General features: G+C 36.1%; 1 protein-coding gene across 1 annotated transcript in view; it reads left to right on the top strand.

The window, feature by feature from the left end:
- BIRC6 (baculoviral IAP repeat containing 6) overlaps positions 1 to 25,017 on the top strand; it is a 281,200-nt gene that overhangs the window by 182,590 nt on the left and 73,593 nt on the right. The window contains exons 50-61 of the mRNA XM_006882363.1: positions 86 to 286; positions 1,722 to 2,001; positions 3,256 to 3,512; positions 3,746 to 3,854; positions 7,811 to 8,032; positions 9,134 to 9,914; positions 12,207 to 12,350; positions 13,334 to 13,463; positions 19,296 to 19,427; positions 20,420 to 20,587; positions 21,822 to 21,995; positions 22,869 to 23,065. Coding sequence (XP_006882425.1) covers positions 86 to 286; positions 1,722 to 2,001; positions 3,256 to 3,512; positions 3,746 to 3,854; positions 7,811 to 8,032; positions 9,134 to 9,914; positions 12,207 to 12,350; positions 13,334 to 13,463; positions 19,296 to 19,427; positions 20,420 to 20,587; positions 21,822 to 21,995; positions 22,869 to 23,065 — 2,795 coding nt within the window. The remainder of the gene's footprint in view (positions 1 to 85; positions 287 to 1,721; positions 2,002 to 3,255; positions 3,513 to 3,745; positions 3,855 to 7,810; positions 8,033 to 9,133; positions 9,915 to 12,206; positions 12,351 to 13,333; positions 13,464 to 19,295; positions 19,428 to 20,419; positions 20,588 to 21,821; positions 21,996 to 22,868; positions 23,066 to 25,017) is intronic.

Raw genomic sequence — 25,017 nt, 5'->3', positions numbered from 1 at the left:
GTTTTTGTTAGTCATCAGGACAACGCATAATGTTCTATCAAGATTCTTTTGTAAGTTTTGTTTTTATTTCTAATCTCTTCTCTAGGGACCATCACATCTAGCAGTCCTACTGCCCAGCCAGCTGAGGTGCTTTTGCAGGCCACTCCACCGCACAGGAGAGCTCGCTCTGCAGCCTGGTCATATATCTTCCTGCCAGAAGAGGCGTGGTGTGACCTTACCATTCACCTTCCTGCAGCAGTACTTCTTAAAGAGATACATATCCAACCCCACCTTGCATCTCTTGCTAGTGAGTAATATTTGGTAAATTAATGCCATGGGAAGAAACTATGATTTCTCAAAGGGAAAAAAAAAATAGCAAGAATATACATATACATGGTAATAAAACTGTTTAATTTGAAACAATTTTAATGTAATAACACTATGTACTGGGCTTGACTTGTGTCTGTCTGTGTGCCAGAGCTGCAGTATGCTCCATAGGATTTTCAATGACTGTGTTGCAAGTAGATCACAAGGCAATTTTTTTCACCTATCACCAAGTCATTTTCAGTGAGGTGGGATGATATGCCTAATTGCCCTCACACAGACAATGCCTGATGATATTCAGTAGATATATTTCAGATATATTTTGCTTTTTGCTTCAAATTTATTGTGATATTAAACTAACATGCATTCAAGGGGAGCTCTGGTGGCCTAGTGGCAAGAAGCTGCACTGCAATCCCAGAGGCACACGGTTCGAATCCACCAGATGCTCTGCCGGGAAAGGAGGGACAATCTCCTCTTGTACCAGTCAGATCCAATTTGATGGTACACACACACACACACTAATAAAATAATAAAAAATTTTAAATAAAAAAAAATTAACATGCATTCAATTACACATAAGAATCTCCACTGTGTAATGTGCAGTATATTGATGTTCTAACAAAGAGTTGGCACTTCAAATCCATCATCTATTTAAAAATGAAACATGGATAGTCTCCTCCTCTAAAGATTTACAGCCTTGGAAACCTGAAGGAGTGGTTCTGTGAGTTGGAGCCGATTCAGTGACAGTAAGTGGAGATAGCAGTCTTATTTTTTTCTGGTCAGATCTACTATCCACCATAGTGTCCATAGATAGTTTTCCCCATTATAAGATAAATACCTATGTTAAGAACTTTTTCTTGTAATGTTTATGTGTGATGACTTTCATTTAATGACATTGTTCATGGAATATATTTAATTGTAACTTTGAAAGGTAGCTGACTCAATGACTTTTTTGATAAATTATAGTTTAAATAAAAAAAGGGGCCTTTGAATTATTATTAAAATAGGAAATATTGATTTTTATTTTTAATTGTACTTTACAGTATGGTATCAAACTCTTAGAGATGAGTCACGGAGAAAGTAAAGAATTATCTAGTAATTTGTAAGCTAGTAGTTAGCTACTGTTTTCTTACAAAGAATCAGATAAGTCTGTATTGCATACGTTTTAATTAATTACTCTTTTAAATCAAAGTTAGACTTTTAACATACAATTACCATAATATAGGTCAAATATTTTATATTGGTAAAGAGATCCCCAAAATAATTATGGTGACTGTCAGTGGCCAAGATATGGTATATAAATTTTCTTTATTAAATTTCTGGCATGTAAAATTCTTAATGTAACTGAAGCCTTTATTTTAGTAGGATTTTCTTTTGGAAGCTTAATTTTATTTTTTCTTTATTAATTCTTTCTACAGCCTGCCCATCCTCAGTATCTGTTGAAGTAAGTGCAGATGGGATAAATATGCTGCCTTTATCCACACCTGTTGTCACAAGTGGTCTCACCTACATCAAAATTCAGCTTGTGAAAGCTGAAGTAGCCTCTGCTGTCTGCCTTAGACTGCATCGTCCACGAGATGCCAGCACTTTAGGGCTTTCACAGATTAAATTACTGGGTCTCACAGCTTTTGGAACTACTTCTTCAGCAACAGTCAATAATCCCTTCCTTCCCTCTGAGGATCAGGTATCCAAGACAAGGTATTTTGTATTACTCATTATTTTGAAAGGTTTTTATGATTCCATTATTTTTTAGGTTTAATGAAGATGATACATTTGTAGAAGCAGAATTCTGATGTTTGTTTTAATTGAGATTTAGGTGCATTTTATTCTTGAGATGATACTTTCCATGTTTCAAGTTATGAGTATGGTTTCCATTTCTTTGAATTATCTTTTTTTTTTGTGGCTCAAAGAGTTTATTTTGAATACTTAATATAGGTGTACTACAGAAACGGAAATATAATGAATCGCGTAGAAAACCCAACAAAGTCCCAGAGAGGAGAAACTGGCGGGAGCGTTTGGCCGCGGTCTCGGCCAGGCACAGCCCCGAGGGTTCCAAGTCACGCACCTGCCTCGCCCGCTTGGTGACTGGTCAGCCATCGGCTTCCCGGTCTCGGGCACCCAGAAGGAGCTAAAGGAGCGAATTCTCTTCTAATATGGAGTTCTAAAATACTTACCATTAGAAATATATCTGACTAATACAAACTGATCAAAATGAAAAATGACTTAGTCTTATATGGTAATTCCTGAAGTCAGCAGGATTATCTCTGAAATATATAAACTGAGCAAATAAATACTTTTATATATCCCCTGATCAACTTTGTTGTTTTTATTGTTGTTGTTGTTGTTATATACCAGAGTCAGAACCAACCCATAGCTGAACTACAGCAGATTTTCAAAAGTAGTTAATTGCTCAGGAAGACACTGCTCATCTTTCTGTCAGGGAACTGCTAGTGAATTCAAACCACGTGCCTTTGGTTGCAGCACAGTTTCTCACCAGTTTGCTGCTAGAACTCCTCTAGCCAACAGTTACTTTTAGTAAAGTATGATGACCATAAATTTTATAGACAGCTTTTATTAAAATTTTACCTCATGAAAAAATTAGTCATTTATTTTTTAATTAACATTCTGCTAGGACTTTAGAGTTTGCTAGCGTCTAATCCTATGCATGCCATTTCTTTCCCTTACTGAAATGTTTGCATGACAGCGAGGTGGGTAGGCAAGGGAGATGAGGGAAGATCCAGCACTTAGTGCTTAAATGCTGTGATGTAGTTAGGGAAATTAACTATATAGTTAATTATTTATTGGTTTGCATAGAATTCTAAAATGTTATTTTTCTTTCTTTTTAATGTAGTATTTTTGAAATGCCGCATGTTAATTTTTAAGAAGCTCATTTTACACCTGAAATAATTTGAAAAAGTACTTTATAAACCATTTTGTGTTTCTGTATTTCAGTATTGGATGGTTACGGTTGTTACATCATTGCCTTACTCACATAAGTGATTTGGAAGGAATGATGGCAAGTGCAGCTGCGCCAACTGCTAATTTACTTCAGACTTGTGCTGCCTTATTGATGTCACCTTACTGTGGAATGCATTCACCCAACATTGAGGTTGTGCTTGTAAAAATAGGACTGCAATCTACTAGAATTGGCCTGAAACTCATAGACATTCTCTTGCGAAACTGTGCAGCATCAGGCAGTGATCCTACAGGTGACAGTTAACTTTGATTTTACCTGTCTGCAAAATAATGGCTTTTGATAAACTGTGATCGATTCTGCTCCTGATTGGTTTCCTTTCCTTTAATTAAGCCATCATTATTTGTTGTTAAAATTAATTTACAGCTGGGTTATTTTAATGAATACATTAAAAAGTCATTGAGCAAGCATTACATTTCAAGTTTGCTTGTTTGACGTATTTTTTTCCCTCAATTCTTATGCTGCCAGATTTGAATAGTCCTTTACTTTTTGGAAGACTGAATGGACTTTCTTCTGACTCTACAATAGATATTCTTTACCAACTTGGAACAACTCAGGATCCTGGAACAAAAGAGAGGTATGTGGTGACTCCCGTTCTTCTCTTAAAACCATAAGCACACACTTACGCGCGTGCACATTCTGTATGTGTTACATGCTAATATATGTGAATGTATGTTAAGCATATTTGAAGTCTACTAGAATTGTATGTGATTATATTTGATATACATATAATTATATATAGTCTACTAAAATCATTTATGCAAACATATTTGAAGTCTACTACAATTAAAAATACTGAATTGTCACTGTTATGTGTCATCAAGTCATCTATGACTCATAGTGTGACCTATAGCTCTGAAACCTGCCCTATCCTGAGTCATTTTCACTGTGCTGACAACTCTTTACCCTAGTTACTGTATCAGTCCATCTCATTCGGTTCTTCCTCTCCTGTGCTGTCCCTCCATCCTTCTGTCCATGATGTCCTTCCTGGGCACACACCCAAAGTATGTGAGCACAGAGCTTCAAAATCCTTCCCTCTAAGGAGAAACTTGGTTTCACCTCTCTAGGTCAGACCCATTTTTTTCTCTTGACAGCTCAGAGGTGTCAGTTCTTCTTTTGTCATCCTTAGTCATTACCAGCTCTCTGATGCATAGTAAGTAATTGCAAAGACCTAGGCATAGATTATTCGCACCTTAGTACCTAGACTGACATAATTTCTCTTTAGCACTTGGGAGAGGTCACTGGCAGCAGGCTTCCCCCATGCAGTTCATCTTTTTATTTCTTAGCTGCTGGTGCCAAGCTGAATTTATTAACAGCTTCACTCTCTTCTTCATCTATCATGGTGCTGCCAGTTGGCCCAGTGGTGAGATTCTTTATCTTCTTGATGTTGAGCTTCAATCCATACTAAAGACTACAGTCCTTGACCTTTTGCAGTAAATGCTTCAGGTCTTTCTCAGTTTCAGCAAGCAAGGATCAGTCATCTATATAATCATGTTGTTGATGAATCTTCCTCCAGTCCTGATGCCACATTCCTCCTCATAATGCTCATTCTTCCAAATGATCTGTTTTTCATACTAATTAAAGAAATATGGAGACAGGATGTATCCCTGATGCACTTCTTTTCTGATTTTGAACCATGCAGTATTTCCCTGCTCTGTTCTGAGGACTGCTTCCTGGGTCAGTAATTGGTTTCACTAAGCACAAACGGGTGTTCCAGGATTTTCATTCTTCTCAAGCCACAATTTGCTGTGACCCACACAGTCAAATGCCTTTGCAGAGTCAGTAAAACAGGTAGATGTTCCTCTGGTACTTTTTACTTTTGGCTAAGATCCATTTGACATGGGTGATAATGTCTCTAGTGTCAGCCTCTTCTAAATCTGGCTTGTATTTCTGATAGTTTCCAGTTGTTGTACTGTTTTAGTCTGTCTTGGATAAGCAGGATTTGCTTACATGTGATATTAGTGATCTTGTTCAATAATTTTCATACTCTGTTGGGTCACCTTGTTTTGGAATGGAAATTCCAGTCAGTTGGACAGGTAGTTGTCCTCTAGATTTCGTGGCACAACTTGGTAAGCACATTCAGGGCAGCACCTCTTGAAATATGTTAATTGGTATTCCATCAAACTTGGGGCCTTGTTTTGCGCAAATTCCTTTAGAGCAGCTTGAACGTCTTCATTCATCACCATTGTCTTGATCATATGTTGTTGTGTTATGTGCTGTCATGTCCCCTGCAACTCATAACGACCCTGTGTATAGCCGCCCTAAACCCTGCCCTATCTTGTGCCAATCCTATTGTCTCTGACACACTTACCCCCATTACCCCAAGGGTCTTCCTCTCCTGCGTGCCCCCCACCCTCCAAAACATGATGTCCCTCTCCAAGAACTAACTGGTTCCTCGTTGCAACATGTCCAAAGTATGTCAGATGAAGCTTCAGAATCCTTGCCTCCAAGGAGCAGCCTGGCTTCACCCTCTCCAGGACAAATCTGTTTCTTCTCCTAGCAGTCCATGGTCTATTCAGTATTCTTCTCCAACACAACAGCTCAAAGGCATAAATTCTCCTTCTTTCATCCCTAGTCATTGTTCAACTCTCTGATGCATAGCAGGTGATTGCAAAGACCATGGCCTGTATCATGCGCCCTTTAGTCTCCAGACTGACATCGTTGCTCTTCAGTACTTTAGAGTGGTCTCTAACTTCAGAGTTCCCCATCGCAACATATCTTTTAATTTCCTGGCTGCTGGTACCAGGAGTGTTGATTGTGGAGCCAAGCAAACTAAAGCTGTGAACAATCTCAGTCTCTTCACCATCCATCATGATGCTGCCAATCGGCCCAGTTTTCATGATTTCTTGATCATACATTGTTTTGTAAAATTCTCTGTCACTCATTTCTTTTTGGGTACAATGATGACTCTATGTAGTCCTTCTATCTTCATTTAGTGCTTCCTGGATCATTCAGTATTCTGCACATAGCATCCTTAAGTATTGCAGGTCAAGGCTTGAATTTGTTTTTTAGTTCCTTCAACTAAAGGAGTTTGATTTTCCAACCCCACCTCTTTGAACATTTTATTATTATACTCTGATTTGTCTTCCCGCACTGCCCTTTGAAATCTTCTGTTCAACTCCTTAATTTTTGTCAGCTTAAGAAATGCCAAACAAGTCCTTCCCTTTTGATTTTCCAACTTCAGCTCCCTGCACATTGCATTATAATACTTGGCTTTGTCTTCCCGACCTTTTGAAATCTTCTGTTCAACTTCTTAATTTCTTGATTTCTTCTCTTTGCTGTGGCTTTTTAGTGCTCTAGTGCAATAATCAGAGTGTTGTCTGACATCCATCGTGGTCTTTTGTTCGTGGTCTTTTGTTCCTGCTCTGTCTTTGTAAATGACTTCTTTTGCATTCTTCATGGATGATATTCTTGGTAAATCTCCCATAGCTTGTCTGGTCTTCGTTCATTGATGTTCAAGGCTGCAAGCCTGTTCCTGAGATGATTTTTACATTCATGTTGGGTAGACTTAGATTAAATTTTGGTTTCTGTGTATTTGATTTAACCTTCTGGAGCTTTATTTTGAATTTGTATATATAAGTGGTTGATGGTTTGTCTGTTTCACAGTCTGCCCCTGGCCTAGCTGATATGAGCTTCTCCAATTAAAGGAATAAAAAATTAAAATATGTTACATGTATTCAACATATGTAAATTTTTTTCAGCTTTGTGGCCCTGTTTTAAGGAATTTTGCTTTCAATGAGTTGCATTAAACTGATGCAACTGATGCAAATGGTTGTTCATACACCCTCCTCTGCAGATGCAAATAGGTCAGTCTGCTTCCAAGCAAATTTGTAGCCTTTCAAATCCTATGTGGCAGTCCTACTTTGCCCTAAAGAATTAGGGTGAGTGGGTTGTGTTTAGTGAATTCTTGTATGTGGATGATGTTATAGTAAGTGAGGGTGCAAACTGACATTTAATGTATAGGGGCCAAGTATATGAAAGATTTTTCATTGTCTTAGACTTTGTACAAATTACCTTCAAATCACTACACTGGGTTATGTGGATTTGATAAAAAATAAGAGAAGTCTTAGAGGAAAGAGTGAGTTTGTTAAGCTGTGTTCCAGCTATTCAAAACATTTTTATTTTGTTACAAATAAGATAAAATATATTGCTGAATCATAGTTCTTAAAAATCTTAACCTAATTACAATTACAATTGGCAAAATGATAGAAAACACGAATTTATTGCTTATTTAATTTCCCCTCTCCGTTTTGCATTAAAATTGTTAAGAACAGTATGCATTTTCTTACTAATTCATTGCTTAATATAGTGTATTGTTTACCTAATGTCAGTTTTGTGGTACCCTGATGATGCCGTGGTTAAAGTACTTGACTAACTGTGCCGTGGAAAAGAGAAGTGGTGGTCTGTTTTAAAGGCTTAGAAACCTTAAGAAGTAGGTCCTCACTGTCCTGTAGAGTCACTCTGTGTTGCATTGGAAATGTCTTAATGTCGATGTTAGTAATTGGTTCATGAAATTAATTTTCTTCTTTTAAGAATTCAGGCCTTGTTAAAATGGGTCAGTGACTCTGCACAAGTAGCTGCTATGAAGAGAAGTGGCAGAATGAGCTACATGTGCCCTAACTCTTCAGCAATAGAATATGGTCTTCTAATGCCATCCCCGTCACATTTGCACTGTGTAGCTGCAATTCTGTGGCATAGTTATGAGTTGCTTGTGGAGTATGACTTACCAGCACTGCTAGACCAAGAGCTCTTTGAGTAAGTATGATTTCCTCATAAATCTCCTTCTAAGGAATTCACTTGGTGAAACATCATATTTAAATCCTTATTTTAATGAAAATAATAGTTTTAAAGTGGTAATTAAAAAGAATCACGTATAATTTTGAAATGATACATCACAGAATTATTTAGCCTTGATGTTTTAAGACACTATGCTATTGATGGCTATCTTCTGTTTTTTTTTTCTAACTAAAAGCAAGGGCATAATGTATGCACTAGTATAAAATCAATCTTAGGTATTTGTTCTCCAGTGAAAATATGTATCCCAGAGTTTTAAAAAAATGAATCTGTTGAATATACATATACTTCAGAATTTTGAAAGACTAATACTCTCTTTAGTTTTTATGATTGTCCTTTTCACAAATAGATTACATTTAATGACATTCCAACATACCCAGCCCAGGGTTTGCTGAACTTACTTTTGGTATATAACAAAAGAAAAAATTCCATCATTCATAAATGATTGACATCATCCTTTATACCCTATCTTCATATGTGACTCTACTTTTTCTTGTAATGTATGACTTATTAGTAAAACTCATAATAGCTTTTAATTAAATGAAAATGTCATCTAATAAAATGAAAATGTTTGATATAAATTTCTCTAGTGTTTTTGGTAACCTTTTAAGGTTACATAGAATGTTAGAAGCAGAATAAAATATAGGTGAGATATATATATATATTTCTTTTCCCTCCCTTTTTTTTTTAGTTTTTTTATTATTTTGTGTGTGTGTACTGTCAAATCAGATCTAACTGGTACAGGAGGAGATTGTTCCTCCTTCTCCAGCAAAGCATCTGGTGGATTTGAACCGTGCACCTCTGCTTTCCTTTCTTTTTACAAGCCTAGTCTGCCTTAGTCTATGTCCTATGTCATGGGAAATATATCATTAGATAATTCCCAGACCAAACATTGACAATATTTGCTGTAACCATTAAATTGCCTATCAAAGTTATATTTAAAATTTGTGTTACTTTATATTATATCCAGAAAGCTAGATAATTTTGCCCAGTTTGTGTAAAAATATTTAAAACAATAATTTATATAGTCTCTTATTAACATAATTTCATTTATTTCCATAGGCTTCTTTTCAGTTGGTCCATGTCTCTTCCCTGCAATATGGTTTTGAAGAAAGCTGTTGACAGTCTGCTTTGCTCAATGTGTCATATACACCCAAATTATTTTTCTTTGCTCATGGGCTGGATGGGAATTACTCCTCCTCCAATGCAGTGTCACCATAGACTGTCAATGACAGATGATAGCAAAAAGCAAGATCTGAGCTCTGCTTTAACAGATGACTCGAAATATGCACAAGCACCTCCTGCACTAACTGAATCGCACCTGGCCACCCTTGCATCTTCTTCTCAGTCCCCAGAAGCTATCAAGCAATTATTAGACTCAGGTTTACCATCTCTTCTTGTGAGGAGTCTGGCTAGTTTCTGCTTTAGCCACATTTCTTACTCGGAAAGCATTGCTCAGTCTATAGATACTACCCAGGACAAACTCAGGCGGCATCATGCTCTACAACAGTGTAATAAGATGCCTATCACAGCAGACCTGGTTGCACCTGTTCTTAGATTTTTGACAGAAGTTGGCAATAGCCATACTATGAAAGATTGGCTTGGTGGTCCCGAAGTCAATCCACTGTGGACAGCACTTCTGTTTTTATTGTGTCACTCTGGTTCTACATCTGGAGGGCATAACTTAGGTGTACAGCAGACTAGTGCAAGATCCACTTCACTTTCTTCAGCTGCTCCATCAGGATTGACCACTCAGCAACGGACAGCAATTGAGAATGCAACTGTCGCGTTCTTTCTGCAGTGCATTTCATGCCACCCCAATAATCAAAAACTGATGGCACAGGTAATATAAGAAAATCTGGTTTGTAGTTCATAAGACTTATCTCATATACTATTGATAACTAGGTAAAGGAGGCAGATGAATTTAAAGTTTTGAAATTAGACCATGTTAAAAATAATGTATTGATATTCCTCCTTTCAAAAACACTACTAATTTTTTTTTATGAGATGATGGACAATTGAAGAGGATTCAAGCTTTGAATAATAATCTTGTTTATTAAAATTGCATTTATGAGAACAAGAAGCTCAAAAGAGTAGTTCTTGAAACCCACTATAAACAAAAGATTGTATATATACAGTTGTAGTACAATGTATATGAATTAGTGTGTGTAGATGTTTAAAATTATAAGTCAACTCATAGCAACTCTTTGTACACAGCCCTAAACTCTACCCTATCCTGTGCCAACCTCACTGTCTCTGAACCCCCCCCCCCAATTAACCCAGTCACTGAATCAATCCACCTCATAGAGTGGCTTCTTCTCCTACATTGTCCCTCCACCTTCCCAAGCATGACATCCCTCTCCAAGGACTGGTCCCTCCTTGCAACATGTCATAGTAACAGAGGAAAAAAGTATAGTTACTGATTACTTAATAATGGATGTTGTTGTTGTAGGTGACTCATAGCGACCCTATGAACAAAAGACCTGAACACTTGTATAACTTTCTTCATTTCTCCAAGTTCATTAAAGAGTTTCTTGAAAAATTACCTAAAATCCAGAAAACTATAACTATCAGAATTCTTTTTAGTTACATTTTATATTATTTTGTTCTTAGTTTCAAGTTTGAGTATATGTATAACATAGAGTTAGCAATACCTATTGGACATTTATTGTTAGGCTCAAGTATTATGTATATCAGATAACAAGATGTACTGGTAGCCCAGGTGTTAAGGTTTGGCTGCTAATTGTAAGGTCAGCAGTAGAAACCCATCAACTACTCTGTAACAGAAAGATGGGGCAGTCTGCTTTTATGAAGATTGTATATATCCTTGGAAAGAACTTGGGAGTGTTCTCAGTCATAAAAAGTTTCTTTGAATTAGAATCGACTGGATGGCAGCAGGGTTTTTCTCTGTTGTTTCGTTATATATAAAGACATAGGCAGACAATCAGCTCAGAAACAATGCATTGCCTTCAAGTTGTAACTGACTTATAGCTGACTATCCCATGTGTTTTCAGAGGCTATAAATTACCTAGGAGAGGATAGCCCATCTTTCTCCCGCAGAGCAGCTGGTGAATTAGAACATCACATCCTTGGGTTGGCAGTGCAATTCCCTTGCCACAAGACCATCAGAGTTCTCTGTCACTGTTGTTGTTAAGTGCCGTCGAGTCGTGGGTGACTCATAGTGACCCTATGAACGAAAAGTCCTCAACACTTGTGTGACTTTCATCCTCTCTCCAGGTTCATAGGGTTTCCAGAGGCAAGCTAATTACGTAAGCGGATGCCACTCCTGCTTCCAAGCTTGTTTTAACCAGGGAGCTCCACCAAACACTGTGCACCATGGGTAACCATTATTGCATTTGACACATCAGTGTCAGTGTTCAGCTTCACAGCAACCACAAGTAACCTCTGTACAGCAAGTGGACATGGACACAGCAGGGCTATATGACCTAGAAGAATGTTTCACCAGAAACAATTAAAGACAGGCCTTAGGGCCGTGGAGTCACCCACCTTTGACTTGGTAGCATCACTTTTGGTCCACTAGGCCAACTGCTCACTCTCTGTGTTTTTAAGTGCCTTCGAGTTGTTGTAGGTGACTCACAGCAACCCTAGGAATGAAAGTCCTTGGCACTTAGGTGCTTGACTTTCATCCTTGGCTCCAGGTTCATAGGGTTTCTGGAGGCAAGGTATTAATGGAAGTGGACTCTGTCACTAGCAAATTATTGTCTTCCCTTCACAACTTATTTTAAACTGTTTGTTCATGTCAAACGACCAATTTCTATGATCAATGCTATCATCATTTTTAAAAAAATCAAGTAACTTGACTGTTACGTAGAAGATTGTGGATTTTTTACCAACTAATAATTTAATACTGGGATAATACACTTTGGTCTCTAGTTAATATGTGCATCCTTTTTAAAATACTTAACATTTTTAATAAGGTTCTATCATTTTGTCAAAATCTTAATTAGCAATTTCTCTTACAGAGATTTTGATAGCACTTTCAATTTTTAATCTGCTAAATTGATTCATTAAAATGTATTTGGTAATCCACATTCTTTATTTTCCATTCAGTCTTCAAAATGAAAAATTTCAAATAAATACTGCCTTTAACTGTTTAAATAACTTTCCTTGCTAGGTTCTCTGTGAACTATTCCAGACATCCCCTCAAAGAGGGAACCTTCCAACATCTGGGAACATTTCAGGGTTTATTCGAAGATTATTTTTGCAGTTGATGCTAGAGGATGAAAAAGTGACAATGTTTCTTCAATCTCCTTGTCCAGTGAGTGTATAACACTTTAAAGTTAAAACTTGACTAGCTGTAAAGATATCTTGTAATTTGAAATTTTTTGTTGTTACTGTTATGTGCATCGAGTTGCTTATGACTCATAGCAACCCTATGTACAACAGCCCTGAAACCTGCTCTATCCTGTGCCAACTTTACCGTCTCTGACACACCGATCCTCATTATCCCAGTCACTATCAGTTCATCTCATCAAGGGTCTCCCTCTCTGCGTACCTTCACTCTTCCAAACATGCTGTCCCTGTCCAAGAAACAGTCCCGCCTTGCAACATGCCCAGAGTATGTCAGACAAAGCCTTAGAATCCTTGCCTCCAAGGAGCAGACTGGCTTCACCCTCTCTAGCTCGAGCCTATTTATTCTTCTGGCAGACCATGATATATTCAGAACTCCTCTCTAGCATTACAGCTCAAAGGTAACAGTTCTCTTTCTGTCATCCCTAGTCAATTTCCAGATTTAAGCTTCTGATTTCTAATGCAGAAGACTAAAATAGAACATTTATTTTTTTTTAATGGCGATATTTTTGTGTACTGTCGAGTTATAACGAACACATAGCTGACCCTCCGAGGGTTTTCAGAGACAATATAATTGCTAGGAAGAGGTTGCCCATCTTTATCCGATGGAGCAAATTAAGGATTCGAAGCACATACCTTTGAGATGGCATCACATGATAGAGCTTGAAAATTATTTTGGATAACTCCTCTGCTTACAACAACTGAAGTATAGTTTACTCTGAGTATTGTAATTTGATTGGGGGGAGAATAGAGAAATTTAGACCAAACAGCTAATGAAAAACTGAACCTAAGAGGAAAAAAAACTTAGTATATAAACATGTCATATCTAAAGATACATGTATTGTATATTTTGTATATATTAATAACTTATTACATGAATTATTATCTTGAAACTTTCATACTGTTGTACATTCCAAAAAGTTACTTTACTTCCTTTGAATTATTTTACAGCTGTACAAAGGCAGAATTAATGCCACTAGCCATGTCATCCAGCATCCAATGTATGGAGCAGGCCACAAGTTCCGTACTCTTCATTTACCAGTCTCAACTACATTGTCAGAAGTTCTTGACAGAGTATCAGGCAAGTCAGAATTATGTATTTTCCTTAACTTTATACATATGTGATATTTTATTAACTTTTATGAAATTATGTATTTTACTGCGTTCACTTTTTAGCAGCAGTCTGAATACATCAAGGCATCTTCAAAAATTTTTTTTTCCAAGTTGATTTTTATGTTATTTTCCTTTTTACAAGTTTTTCTGCTAAGATTAATGGCACACTATTTATAAGAAGTCTCAGGGAAATGTTTTCCCAAAAGCTCAAGTATAAACTGAATAAGTCCATAATTTCTGATATTAACAGGTCCATCCATGGCTCAATTTCCCAGTTCTTTTGTGGCCGTGGTTTTAGTAATTCACTCGATCGTGTTCTAGAGACTCAGAGTTATTAGAAGAATAACTCACGTGACTAGGTATGCCAGCTTGTTTTGGTGAAACTAGTGAGTAATGGGCTGGAGTCCTGTAAACTGTCTATGGTGCCACAACTGGATGACGACTGTGAGGATCCTGTAGACAGTCAGTTGTGGTACAGCTGGATGGCAACTGAATCATGCCAACTGGATACTGTGTCTCAGGCGTACGTTCCACAAAAGAAAAATGGTACATCTATAGAATGATTTGTTATAACAATAATTTTTAATAAATCTGTGCTGTAAAATAGTACTTCAGCTCTTGAATTCTTGAAGTATATTTGATTAAATTAAGAAATCAATGTTTTACTTTAAATTGATTTTGCAAAAGCATCTCTACTGGAATAGGAATAGAGTGCTAAGTTGGAAAACGTAGCATAGACCTAGCCATAATTGAGTTCCATTTCTTAGGATAAACCCTTCCCTTCCTGGAACACTGTCACAAATTCACTGGGCTTTATACTTACAACCTACTCTAGTCCAAGCAGGTTGTTCCCCTTCTTTATATATCTGTATAATTTAAACATTTAGAAGTCATACTGGTTTTTAATTCAATTATTCATATACATTTTGTTTTATAATGTCAATTATAGTTTATTTTTATCATTAGTTAATTAATTAATTAATTACAGTGTCTGATATTATATGTTGCCTTTCCTTTCACCCAACTTGCCTATAATTTTTATTACCCTCTTCCTCCATTCCCATCCCTGGTAACCATCCAAAAGTGATTCTTATTTGCGTGTAAATTTTTCTTTTCCTTGTTATAATAGTGGACACAGCATAATTTCTTTTAAATTCACCCATGTTTTTGGTGTTTCACAAATTCTAATTCTTTAATATTGTGTCATCACATTGTGTGAATGTCTCTTAGTTTCTTTAGCCATTCCACTGTTGTTCCCTGGATTATTTATTTCTTTGCAGTTGTAAATAATGCTGCGGTGAACATGACTCTGTATATATCTGTCAAAGCTCCTTTATCTTGCTATATCAAATGTTACTTCTACTTCCAACTTTCAAGCGAAATAATGTGTTTTCTGTAGAGACTGTACCAGTTTACATTCTCACCAGCAGTGTGTTATAGTTCGTCTTTTTATACTACTGTTGCCAGCATTTACTGGTTGCTATGTTTTTGAGCTTTGAAGCATATATCTTTCCATATTTATTCCCATTTCATAAAAATGTGTCCTGACAGAATGTGGAAATTATCATGCAATATCACGTGTAAGCAAAATCTTGCTGAAGATTATCCAAAAGCAACTGGAACTGTATGTTGACAGAGAACTACCTGAAATATAAGGTGGATTTAGAAGAGTCCATGGCACTAGGGATATCATTGTATCAAATGGATCTTAGCAGAAGGCAGAAAATAGTAGAGGAATATCTATCTATGTTTCATTGACTATGCAAGGAGTGGATCACAACAAATTGTGGTTAACCTTGAGGAGAATGGGATTCCCAGAACACTTAATGTGCTTATGTCAAATTTGTACTTAAACCAGGAAGCAGTCCTCCGAACAAGCTAGGAAACTTTGCATGGTTTAAAATCAGGAAAGGAGTGTTTTGAGGATGTGTCGTATCTGCGTACTTTTTTATTCTGTATGCAAATTATTCAGGAGGCAGGGCTTTGTGAGGAGGAGTGTGGCATCAGGATTGGAGGAAGACTCATTAACAACCTAGGATATGCAGATGACACAACCTTACTTGCTGAAACTGAGGAGGACCTGAAGCACTTGTTGCAAAAGATCAAGGACTATGGTCTTCAATATGGATTGAAACTCAATATCAAGAAGAAAAAGATTCTCACCATTGGGCCAGTTGGTAACACCATGATAGATGGAGAAGAGATTGAGGTTGCTAACAATTGCAGCTTGGTTGGCTCTACAATTAACACTCTTGGCACCAGGTGTCAGAAAATCTGAAGAGAAACTGCATTAGGTAGATCTGCTGTCAGGGACCTCTCCAGAGTACTGAGAAGCAGTGACGTCAGAGTAGAGACTAAAATGTAAGCCTTTTCCAGGCCATGGTCTTTGCAATTATTGCTATGCATTTGAGAGCTGGACAGTGTCTAAGGATAACAGAAAAATTGATTCCTTTGAGTTTTGCTGGAGAAGAGTCTTGAACGTACCATGGAGTGCCAGAACAATAAATAGTTCTATCTTGGAGAGGGTGAAACTAGCATTCTCCTTGGAGGCTGATTTTGAAGTTCTGTCTAATAAGATCATGTGGCCAGGAGGGACCAATCCTTAGAGAAGGACAACGTGCTTAGAAGGGTGGAGGGATAGCACAAGAGAGTAAGACCCTGGGTGAGATTAATTGATACAGTAGTTACTGTATTGCCTTAGTTAAGGCAATGAGGGTTGGTATCAGAGTCAGTGAGACTGGCTCAGGACAGGGCAGGCTTCAGAGCTATTGTACAGGAGTTGCTGTGAGTCGCAGGCAACTCACAGCACATAACAACAGCAAGAACATGTCTGATTTCTTCATGTTTTTGTTGCTCATTCACCAATGTTAACTTTGATGAATTTTCTTTTTATGTGTAGCAGAACACTTGGGTTGGGTGCTCAGTCAGCTTAATTTTTATGACTCTTACAGTTGACTGACTGGGTCAGCTGTACATAACAAACAACAAACTTTAGTTGATTAAAGCCCTAAGATTTTAGTGTGTTACAGCACATCTCTCAACATCGAGAGCATTGAGCAGTAATGGCTCTTGAATATACTACCAGCTACATGGTGGGGGATGGGGATGGGGAGAAAATGTTGAACAAGGAGAGAATAGCATTTTTACAGTTGCAGATCAGACAGTGACAGCCTATTCAAAATGTTCAAAAAAACAGTATCATTGAAGTCTGGTGGAAAGAGCTGTGTGAATTTCTAGGAGAGAATCAGTAATGTATATCAAAGAGCTTGAAGAAGAATGACTAAGGAAACATGTTTTCTGTTGGTACAAAAGCAACAGTTATGCTAACTTGTCCCTGTTACAGAATAGTGTTATAAAAATAAAATTACAAAAGGAAAAAAAAACCAACCCAGCTGTATTCTTTGTAATTCTATGCTCCATCTCAATGCTTTCTTGTTATTGGCACTGCCTCTTTTCCTTTTCAAGAGTTATCATCCATATCTATTCTATTTATTTTCTGATACCTTAATTGAAGAGGTTCTGGGATGCTGTCTTAATTCTGGTAAATCTTCCCTATTATGCTTTTCATTTAGTGGATTCCTCACAGGTGTATGCTGTTTGAGTTATTAATAACTTGAAAGAGACCTTCTGTAGGTCGCTAGCATTCTCTACCTGAACACATCTCTCCTTCCTGCCCAAGTGCCCTGCTACCTCTAGTCAGTATCTTTGTCTTCATGTACTACTACTATTCCATATATTCAGCATAGCTTGACAGCTTAAGTTTTGTTCTACTGAGACCAGGGGAAATTTCTCTTTGTACAATAAGGTTTAGCAATCCTAGTCATAATCTACTCTTTCAGTTGTTACTCTCCTGCCTTGCCTGACACGCAGAATCTGAAACCCATTATTTTATATATTATCCTACTATTTTAAGTATTGAAGTCCGATTTGTATAAATATTCTTGCCATTTTTTGATTACTTCTGTTGTGTTTTGTTTTTCATTTTTTCCTTCATTTAAAAAAAAATACATTGAGAAGAGACACATTTTAACTGCATCCACAGAATTAAAAATATTTCTAATATCGAACCAGTTCTTCCAGTCTTTCAGATTTCTTATTGGCTAGATAAGTTATATTGTCCTCTCACTTATATTACAGTTCTTATATCCTGTTCTTGTTAAGTGCCTTCAAGTCAAACATGACTCATAGCGACCCTATGAACAAAAGACCTAAATCCTGTTCTGTAACTATCATCATTTCTCTACGTTCATAGTTTCCAGAAGAATGTTGTTTAGGAAATGGATGCCACTTCTGCTTCCAAGCCTGTCTCAATCTGGGAGCTCCATCAAACACTGTCCACAATGGGTAACCATTATGGCAATTGACACGTCAGTAGCACAGTTTTCAGTATCACAACAACCCCAAGTTACTTGGGTATAGCAAATTGATAGACTAGCACTGTACCACATAGAAGAATGTTCATCCCAACCACACTTAACACCAGGTCCAAGGGCACACCGTCAAAGCTCGCCCACTACGTCCTGATTGATTCTAGACAAGAGGCTTACCCACCTACAGCTCCTTATTAGCTAAAAATATATTTAATTCAATAATTAATTGTCTATTTAAACTTTTAGTAATAATTTTTACCTAGTTAAAATGTTGTCTCTGTCATAACCAAATGAAATATTCATAATAAAAAATCTCTAAAATGTATTAATTTTTAAATGTATATTTTTAGTGTAAATATAGGGCTTTGAGCTTTAAACGTCTATTTACAACTTATATTGTGTTGGTGTTAGTGTCTTCTTTAAAACTTAATTTCCTTAGTTTGAAATAATACTCTCTCAATATGCACACACCAGCCTTATTGCTGTTGAGTTAGTCTTGACTCACGGTGATTCTGTAGTGGATGTGTAAGGCTAGAAATCTTGAAGGGAGGAGTATACGCATATCTTTCCTACAAATTGGCTAATATGTTTAATTGATTAATTTTCTGTTAACACAACATGTAACTTGCTAAACCACCATAACAACTTCATATGCATGTAATAGCAACAAAAAACCCATTTTCATTGAGGCAGGTCCAACTTATAATGACCTTCCCATTCTGGGTTTCTGGGGCTGTAACTCTTAACAGGGGACTGCTCATCTTTCTCCGATGCATTAGCTAGTTAGTTCCAACCACCTGACCTATATCATATGCTACACCACTAGGGCTCATAAATGGTGATATCTAAATTAGATACAAATATTTTAAGCACATGAATAAAATAAAACACATTTTCCTTGTAATTATTTTTACTACCTCTTGATCTGTTGTTATTGCTGTTCTCTGTCAATTGATTATATCTTATGGGTGCTATTATATGCAGAATATATCTGTCCTATGAGATTTTCATGACCCTGCCTTTAAAGGAAACTTTCCAGGTATATCTTCCCAGGCTTTTCTGGATGGGTTTTAACTGCTAGTCTTTTATGCTACCCAGATATGTCATGCCTGGAGCTTTGTAGTATTAGAACATATAATGTCCTCTGTTGTTTTCTGCCCTCATGTCAGAACCAATTCATCAGCTGACCCTCCAGTGCATTTTTCGAAATAGTTAATCACACGGTTTGAGATTGCCCATTTTTCTCCCACGGAATAGCTGTGGCAGTGAACTGCATGCCTTGAAATTGCAACACAACTTCTTACCACTGGGCTACTAGAGTTACCTAAATGTCTTCTAAAGCTTGGAATTTAAGTGTACTTACTTACTTAATTATGGTGATTTCTCCTTCCTAATAACAATAATAAAATACCCTCTGAAATATTTTACAGATACTCCTAGTATCACAGCTAAACTCATTAGTGAACAAAAAGATGATAAAGAAAAGAAAAACCATGAAGAAAAAGAAAAAGTGAAGGCAGAGAATGGATTTCAGGACAATTACAGTGTTGTTGTTGCCTCTGGTAGGTCTTTTATTTTTTTGTAACCTTAATTTTAAATTATTATATCTGTTTCATGTCTCAAGCACCCCATATGTTATATGAAGAATTATGTTCTTAGAGTTCATATTGCAAAATTTAGATAACCTGTTTAGTTTTCTAAATTAGAATTTTTAGTTTTCCTTTATAATTAAGTTTTCATATAAAATTAGAAAGCAGAAAATATGTTTAAAAGGACTCTGCTATAATGTGAGGAGGATCAAGAAAATCACAACAGAAACTTTTTTGTAGGATTCTTAATTTTTTTAAAATATAGTTAGAATTACTTTTATTCCAAAAAGAAGACACTTTGTAGAAGGCCTTATTCCTTAGTTTGATCTCTGATAGAAAAACTGTGCATTCTTTCTTGGAGAAAAATTACAAACACTAGCACTTCTTCAGCATAGTAAATTGATGATAATGTCCCTCAGAAGTTAAGAGCAAGTTCCCATTTCTTAAAAAGTACTAAACCTACCAGCTCATGGCAACAACTCTCTTACAGATTTCCAATAATAAATCCTAATGGGACAAGTGTTATTTTTGTGTACCACTTAGTCAAAACCAACTCCTAGCTGCCCTTTAGTAGATTTTCAGTGATTGGGGCAGCTGGTGGATTTGAACATATGTCTTTGGGTTTGAAGCATATCTCTTTACCAGCAAGGCACCAGAGCTTCCTAAATATTAATAGACTGCCTTATCTTTCTCTAGAAAAGCTGCTCTTGGATACAGACCCTCAGTGTTTTGGCTCAACATGTTAAACATTCTGCTACTAGGGCTTGTACAGTTGTAAATTCTAAGTTAGTTATGCTTTGTCATGGTAAACATAACATAGAGATGGGCAAACATAACTGTGAGATTTAATACTGTAGTAGAGCAAATACTAGCAATGTGGTGGTTTTTATTAAAATATCTCGGGCACACATTTTCCTATCTGATCCTAATGTTTTGACTTAATAGAATCTTCTTGGTTCTTACAGGATTGAAATCACAATCTAAGCGTGCTGTGTCTGCTACACCACCTCGCCCACCATCAAGGAGAGGGAGGACAATGCCTGAAAAAATAGGGAATGCTTCCTCAGGAGCAGAGACTGCCAACAAAATGATTACTGTCCCAGTGTTTCACCTGTTTCACAAACTCCTGGCAGGTAATGTTCAGGATAAAACTCACCCATGGAATTTTAATAATTTGATCTAAATAAAAAATATAAACATTAGTGTGGTTTTTAATCATTATTAATTTAAATATTCATAAACTTAGGGTAAAATCTGTTTGTTGAATAATCTGATACAAAATTTAACTGGATGCCCTACATTTCATTATTCCATACTTTTTTCCCCCCTAGAAGTCTTTGTCCCCATTTAATACTAAAGCTTTGAGGTTACATGAAGCAGTTTCTTCTTCTTTGTTGTTAATTATTATGATACTAGTAAATGATGGGGGGTTTTTCCTCCCAGACGATATTTATAGTTTAATGTAAGATTCATTATGTAGAAATATTACTGAAGAATTAAATAAATGAGTTAATGAGACTTTCTCTGTATAATTGTATTTAAGTCAAATGACAACAAAAGAGACTTCTATCTGTTCTGTAGGACTATAAGGTTGCATGTTTCTTTTTTAATTTGCTTGCCAAGTTTTAGTGCCACAGTGAGCGGTATAATTCATGTTTAGTGATTCTATTGGAAAATAAGAAGCAGTGTGGGTCAGACTTTTTTAGGAGTTGGTTTAACAATAAAAATATTAGATATGCTACTAATTGTCAACAATATATTTTCCCTTCCTACAATAAATTATGGGGCAGATGCATTTCCATTGATCAAACTTACATCCTTTTTATTACTATTTAGTTTTAATCAGATTGCTGACAAACTTTGAGTACATTTCCATTTTTAGCTTTACATTATCTGCTTATATGAGAAAAGGGAAATGAGCCTATTTTGTAAATAAAGTAGTGAAATGTCACATCCTTTTGTTTATATGTTATCTGTAGCTATTTTCATGCTGCAGTGACACAGTGAGTTTAGTAATCACAATATAAACATAATTGGTGGCAGAGCCTCAAATAGTTACTCTCTTATTCTTTACAGAAAGCTTTCCAGCCTCCAGTTTATTATATTATCTTTTCTTGTGGTCCAGTAATCACAAGATCTTGATCAAATTTGGGTAACAACTAAATAACACTCTACCTACGTTATTATTCACACGTTAGAAATAAATTAAAATGTCTGTGAAATTTCCCTGTGCTGATTTTAACATTTTTTGTGAAATTAGTGTCAGAAATAAACTCATCTTTAATTTGTAAAGACAATAATATACTATACCAAATCCAGTTCATGTCTCCTTAGATCCCAAGTTTAACTTAGTTATGTTGATTTTAGGCCAGCCGTTGCCTTCGGAAATGACACTTGCCCAGCTCTTAACTCTCCTGTATGACCGAAAACTTCCTCAAGGTTACCGCTCAATAGATCTGACTGTTAAGTTGGGTTCAAGAGTTATCACAGACCCAAGCCTATCAAAAACAGACTCATTTAAAAGGTTGCACACTGAGAAAGGTAAGTATCTAATACTCCTTTAAAATTATACTCTATCAAATGAGGAAGGAAAGGTTTTTACAGCAAATGACTTAGTTGACTTGTATTTTTACATTTGTCAGTTTACTAATGCAACACTTTTTGTTTACTATTTAGTTGTTTCTATAATATAAAATCTTGTTTTTTTAAAAAAGTGGAGTATATATTTGTATTCTTTGAGAATTAATAGTAAATTTATTTTGCTCAGATTTTTTCAGGATTATCTGTCTCTGAGTATTCATAGTTTGGTTATGTGTTGAACAGATTTTTTTTTGGTTTTTTCCTTTGAGAATAATTCAAATGTAAAATAATATGGTATAATTTTATATTCTAGTTAAAGAGGATTTTGTTATTACTTGGAATTTTTCTCATTAACTCCTTTAGAGGATAACATATAGGTAGTAGTAATATTTACCGATAATCTCTAGGACAAAGGACTTACTAAATTTAACATATAATTTAAGTTATAACTAGGTTCTGAAAGCTAGTACTTTTTAAACTTTAATAGGTTTATAGATTGCCCACACAACTTTGTTCCTAGCTTCTGAAAACTAATACTTCATACGTTTTAGTAAAGTTTATAGATTGCCACTCAAAAAATGCAAATTCTTACTTGATTTGTCTAAAGTAGGGTTTGAGGAACTATATTTCTAATAAGCCCTCAGGTTATGCTCCGTTTCAGTCTTTAACTTTGAATGAGAAGTCAAAGGTTGCCGTAGCATCTAACTTTAATACAAAAGATCTGAGTACTTTCGTTCTTTTGATGATTAGAGATAATTACAATATCTGCTTTTAGAAATGAAAGAATATGAATACAGATCCTTTCTTATCTGTTAGTTTGTGCAATATTTCTAGATCATGGAGAGTTACTTGGAAGTTGTCCAGAAGATGAGGCTCTGACTCCAAGTGATGAGTCTATGGAAGGAATACTAGATGAATCTTTACTTGAAACCTGTCCAATTCAATCACCATTACAAGTGTTTGCAGGAATGGGTGGATTAGCTCTGATTGCAGAACGTCTACCCATGTTATATCCAGAAGTTATTCAACAGGTAAGATAAAATTCCTAATTGAAATGTATTCCAAAGTGAAGCCATTTTTTTCAAAACATCTTGTTACATTTCAGGCACATACAAACCAATGACCAAGCTTGTGTCTTTTATTGGTATTCACTCTAGTAACTTGAAACCACAGACATAAGCAGTCTTGCAGCAGAGTTTACAAGTAAAATATATGCAAATGTTTGTTCACAAAGGTCACATGTATAGGTAGGCACATGAATTAGAAGCATGTGTCTGGATTTATGGCCAGACTATTTTTACAATATAAAGTTACATCTTGAAACTATGAAGAAATGGTCTAAACACTCCAGAATTAGTTGGTACCACAGGTGTAAGGCAGCTACAGGATTCCAGTGAGAAGAAATAAGATCTTGACAAATTACTGCTGGTCAAAGAGAACAGGAATATTTTTACATTTCACTGGAAATACATTGACTAGAAAAATACTAAGTCTAGCAAGAACTTAGGGATAAATATTACAGATCTAAACCCAAACATGTAACATTTTTAATTACTTGAATAACAGCATGACATTCAAACTGCACCTGCATCCTAAACAGCGATCACATTAATAACATTTTAAAAAATTAAAATGCAACCAAAAAGCTTCAAATTCCTATTGAAAAGTAGACAAGGCTCAGATATGAGTGTGGAATGTTGCAAATGAAAGTAATGAAAAAACGGTTAATACTTTCTAAAGAATGGATTAATTAATTTTTTTTTTTGCATTGCTCTGAAGCTTGGAGTTACTAATTTGCACTTCTCTGAAATGTTTGTACATCTTTTTCTTAATGGTGTAATTTCTTAAAAGTAGCTTTCAGTGTTAGTCTCTACATAGGGTATGTCTCTAAAGATATTGTGATAAAACAACTGCTTTTGATTAACTTTATACGTATTTTTCACTGAAACATTTAAACACTTGAAGAGTTATCTAGTAGTTGATCCACTAAAACAAGAGTATTGGAATTTCTTCTACCAGTACTGTAAAAAAGTTAGCTTTAAAAACAAAAGTAATTCTTTAAAAATAAAATGTTAGGCTTCTTACACATCTTTCTTCTGTCCTCTTCTGATAAATTATGCAGAAAGTTCTTTAGTTTTTGTTGATGAGGCTGCTGCAGTGAATATTCTTTGCAACATCTTTATTTGTAGAAAAGAGTGAACACAACTTACTGTAAACTCTTAATTTAGGTATCACATAGTCCATACCAACAAGATCATTGCGCTGCTGTGATCCAATTCTGTGCCGATCGGGGATTATATAGCCTTTGCTGTCATTACTTTAGCCATTTCACTTGTCTCTGCCTTTTCACTTGTATCTTTGTTGGAATCATCAACACTCTTATTTGTCTCTGTACTTTCTTCATCTTTAATTCTAACACTTCTCCATTTATTTATTTCTTTTTTTTTTTTTGCATGCCTCTTTTCAGTTTATTGTATGAAAGTGTTACACTAGTTCAAGTTAAAAGTAGACCCCACATGGTTACATTATACAAGCTGTGACGTTTTAAACTTGTGACAAGGGACAGAAGGGAAATTGTCTACTCATTGCAAGGAAATCCTCACTTAAGTTTCAGTGAGCCACAAGCACTTAAAACCCATGAACCTTCAGCTGGTTGTTCTCACCCAGTCCAATCTCTACAAGAAACTGGCATATGTTCTTGTGCTGGTCACCTTACAGCTAAATTACTTCTCCATATTCTGGATGCTCAATTACAGTACCATTGCAGGCAAACTTCTTAAACGCCTTCACTAGTTTTTTTTTTTATCGTAATCATCAACGATCCCTTGGACAGTTGTAAGGGTCTTCCTGCCGTTTCTCTGTTGAATTCTTTTATGGATATAATCCTCAGTCCCAGCAGGAAGCAGGTCATCACCCTTACTTGCATTGCAAAGGGGTCTAAAGAGTGGAGGTTCTGGATAGCGGACATACGATTGCTTTTCCT

The sequence above is a fragment of the Elephantulus edwardii genome, unplaced genomic scaffold (assembly GCF_000299155.1).
Source record: "Elephantulus edwardii isolate Elephantulus edwardi_28Jun2011 unplaced genomic scaffold, EleEdw1.0 scaffold00019, whole genome shotgun sequence".
NCBI lineage: Eukaryota > Metazoa > Chordata > Mammalia > Macroscelidea > Macroscelididae > Elephantulus > Elephantulus edwardii.
The sequence above is the reverse complement of the archived record's forward strand: the minus strand, read 5'-3'. Positions and strand labels throughout refer to the sequence as shown.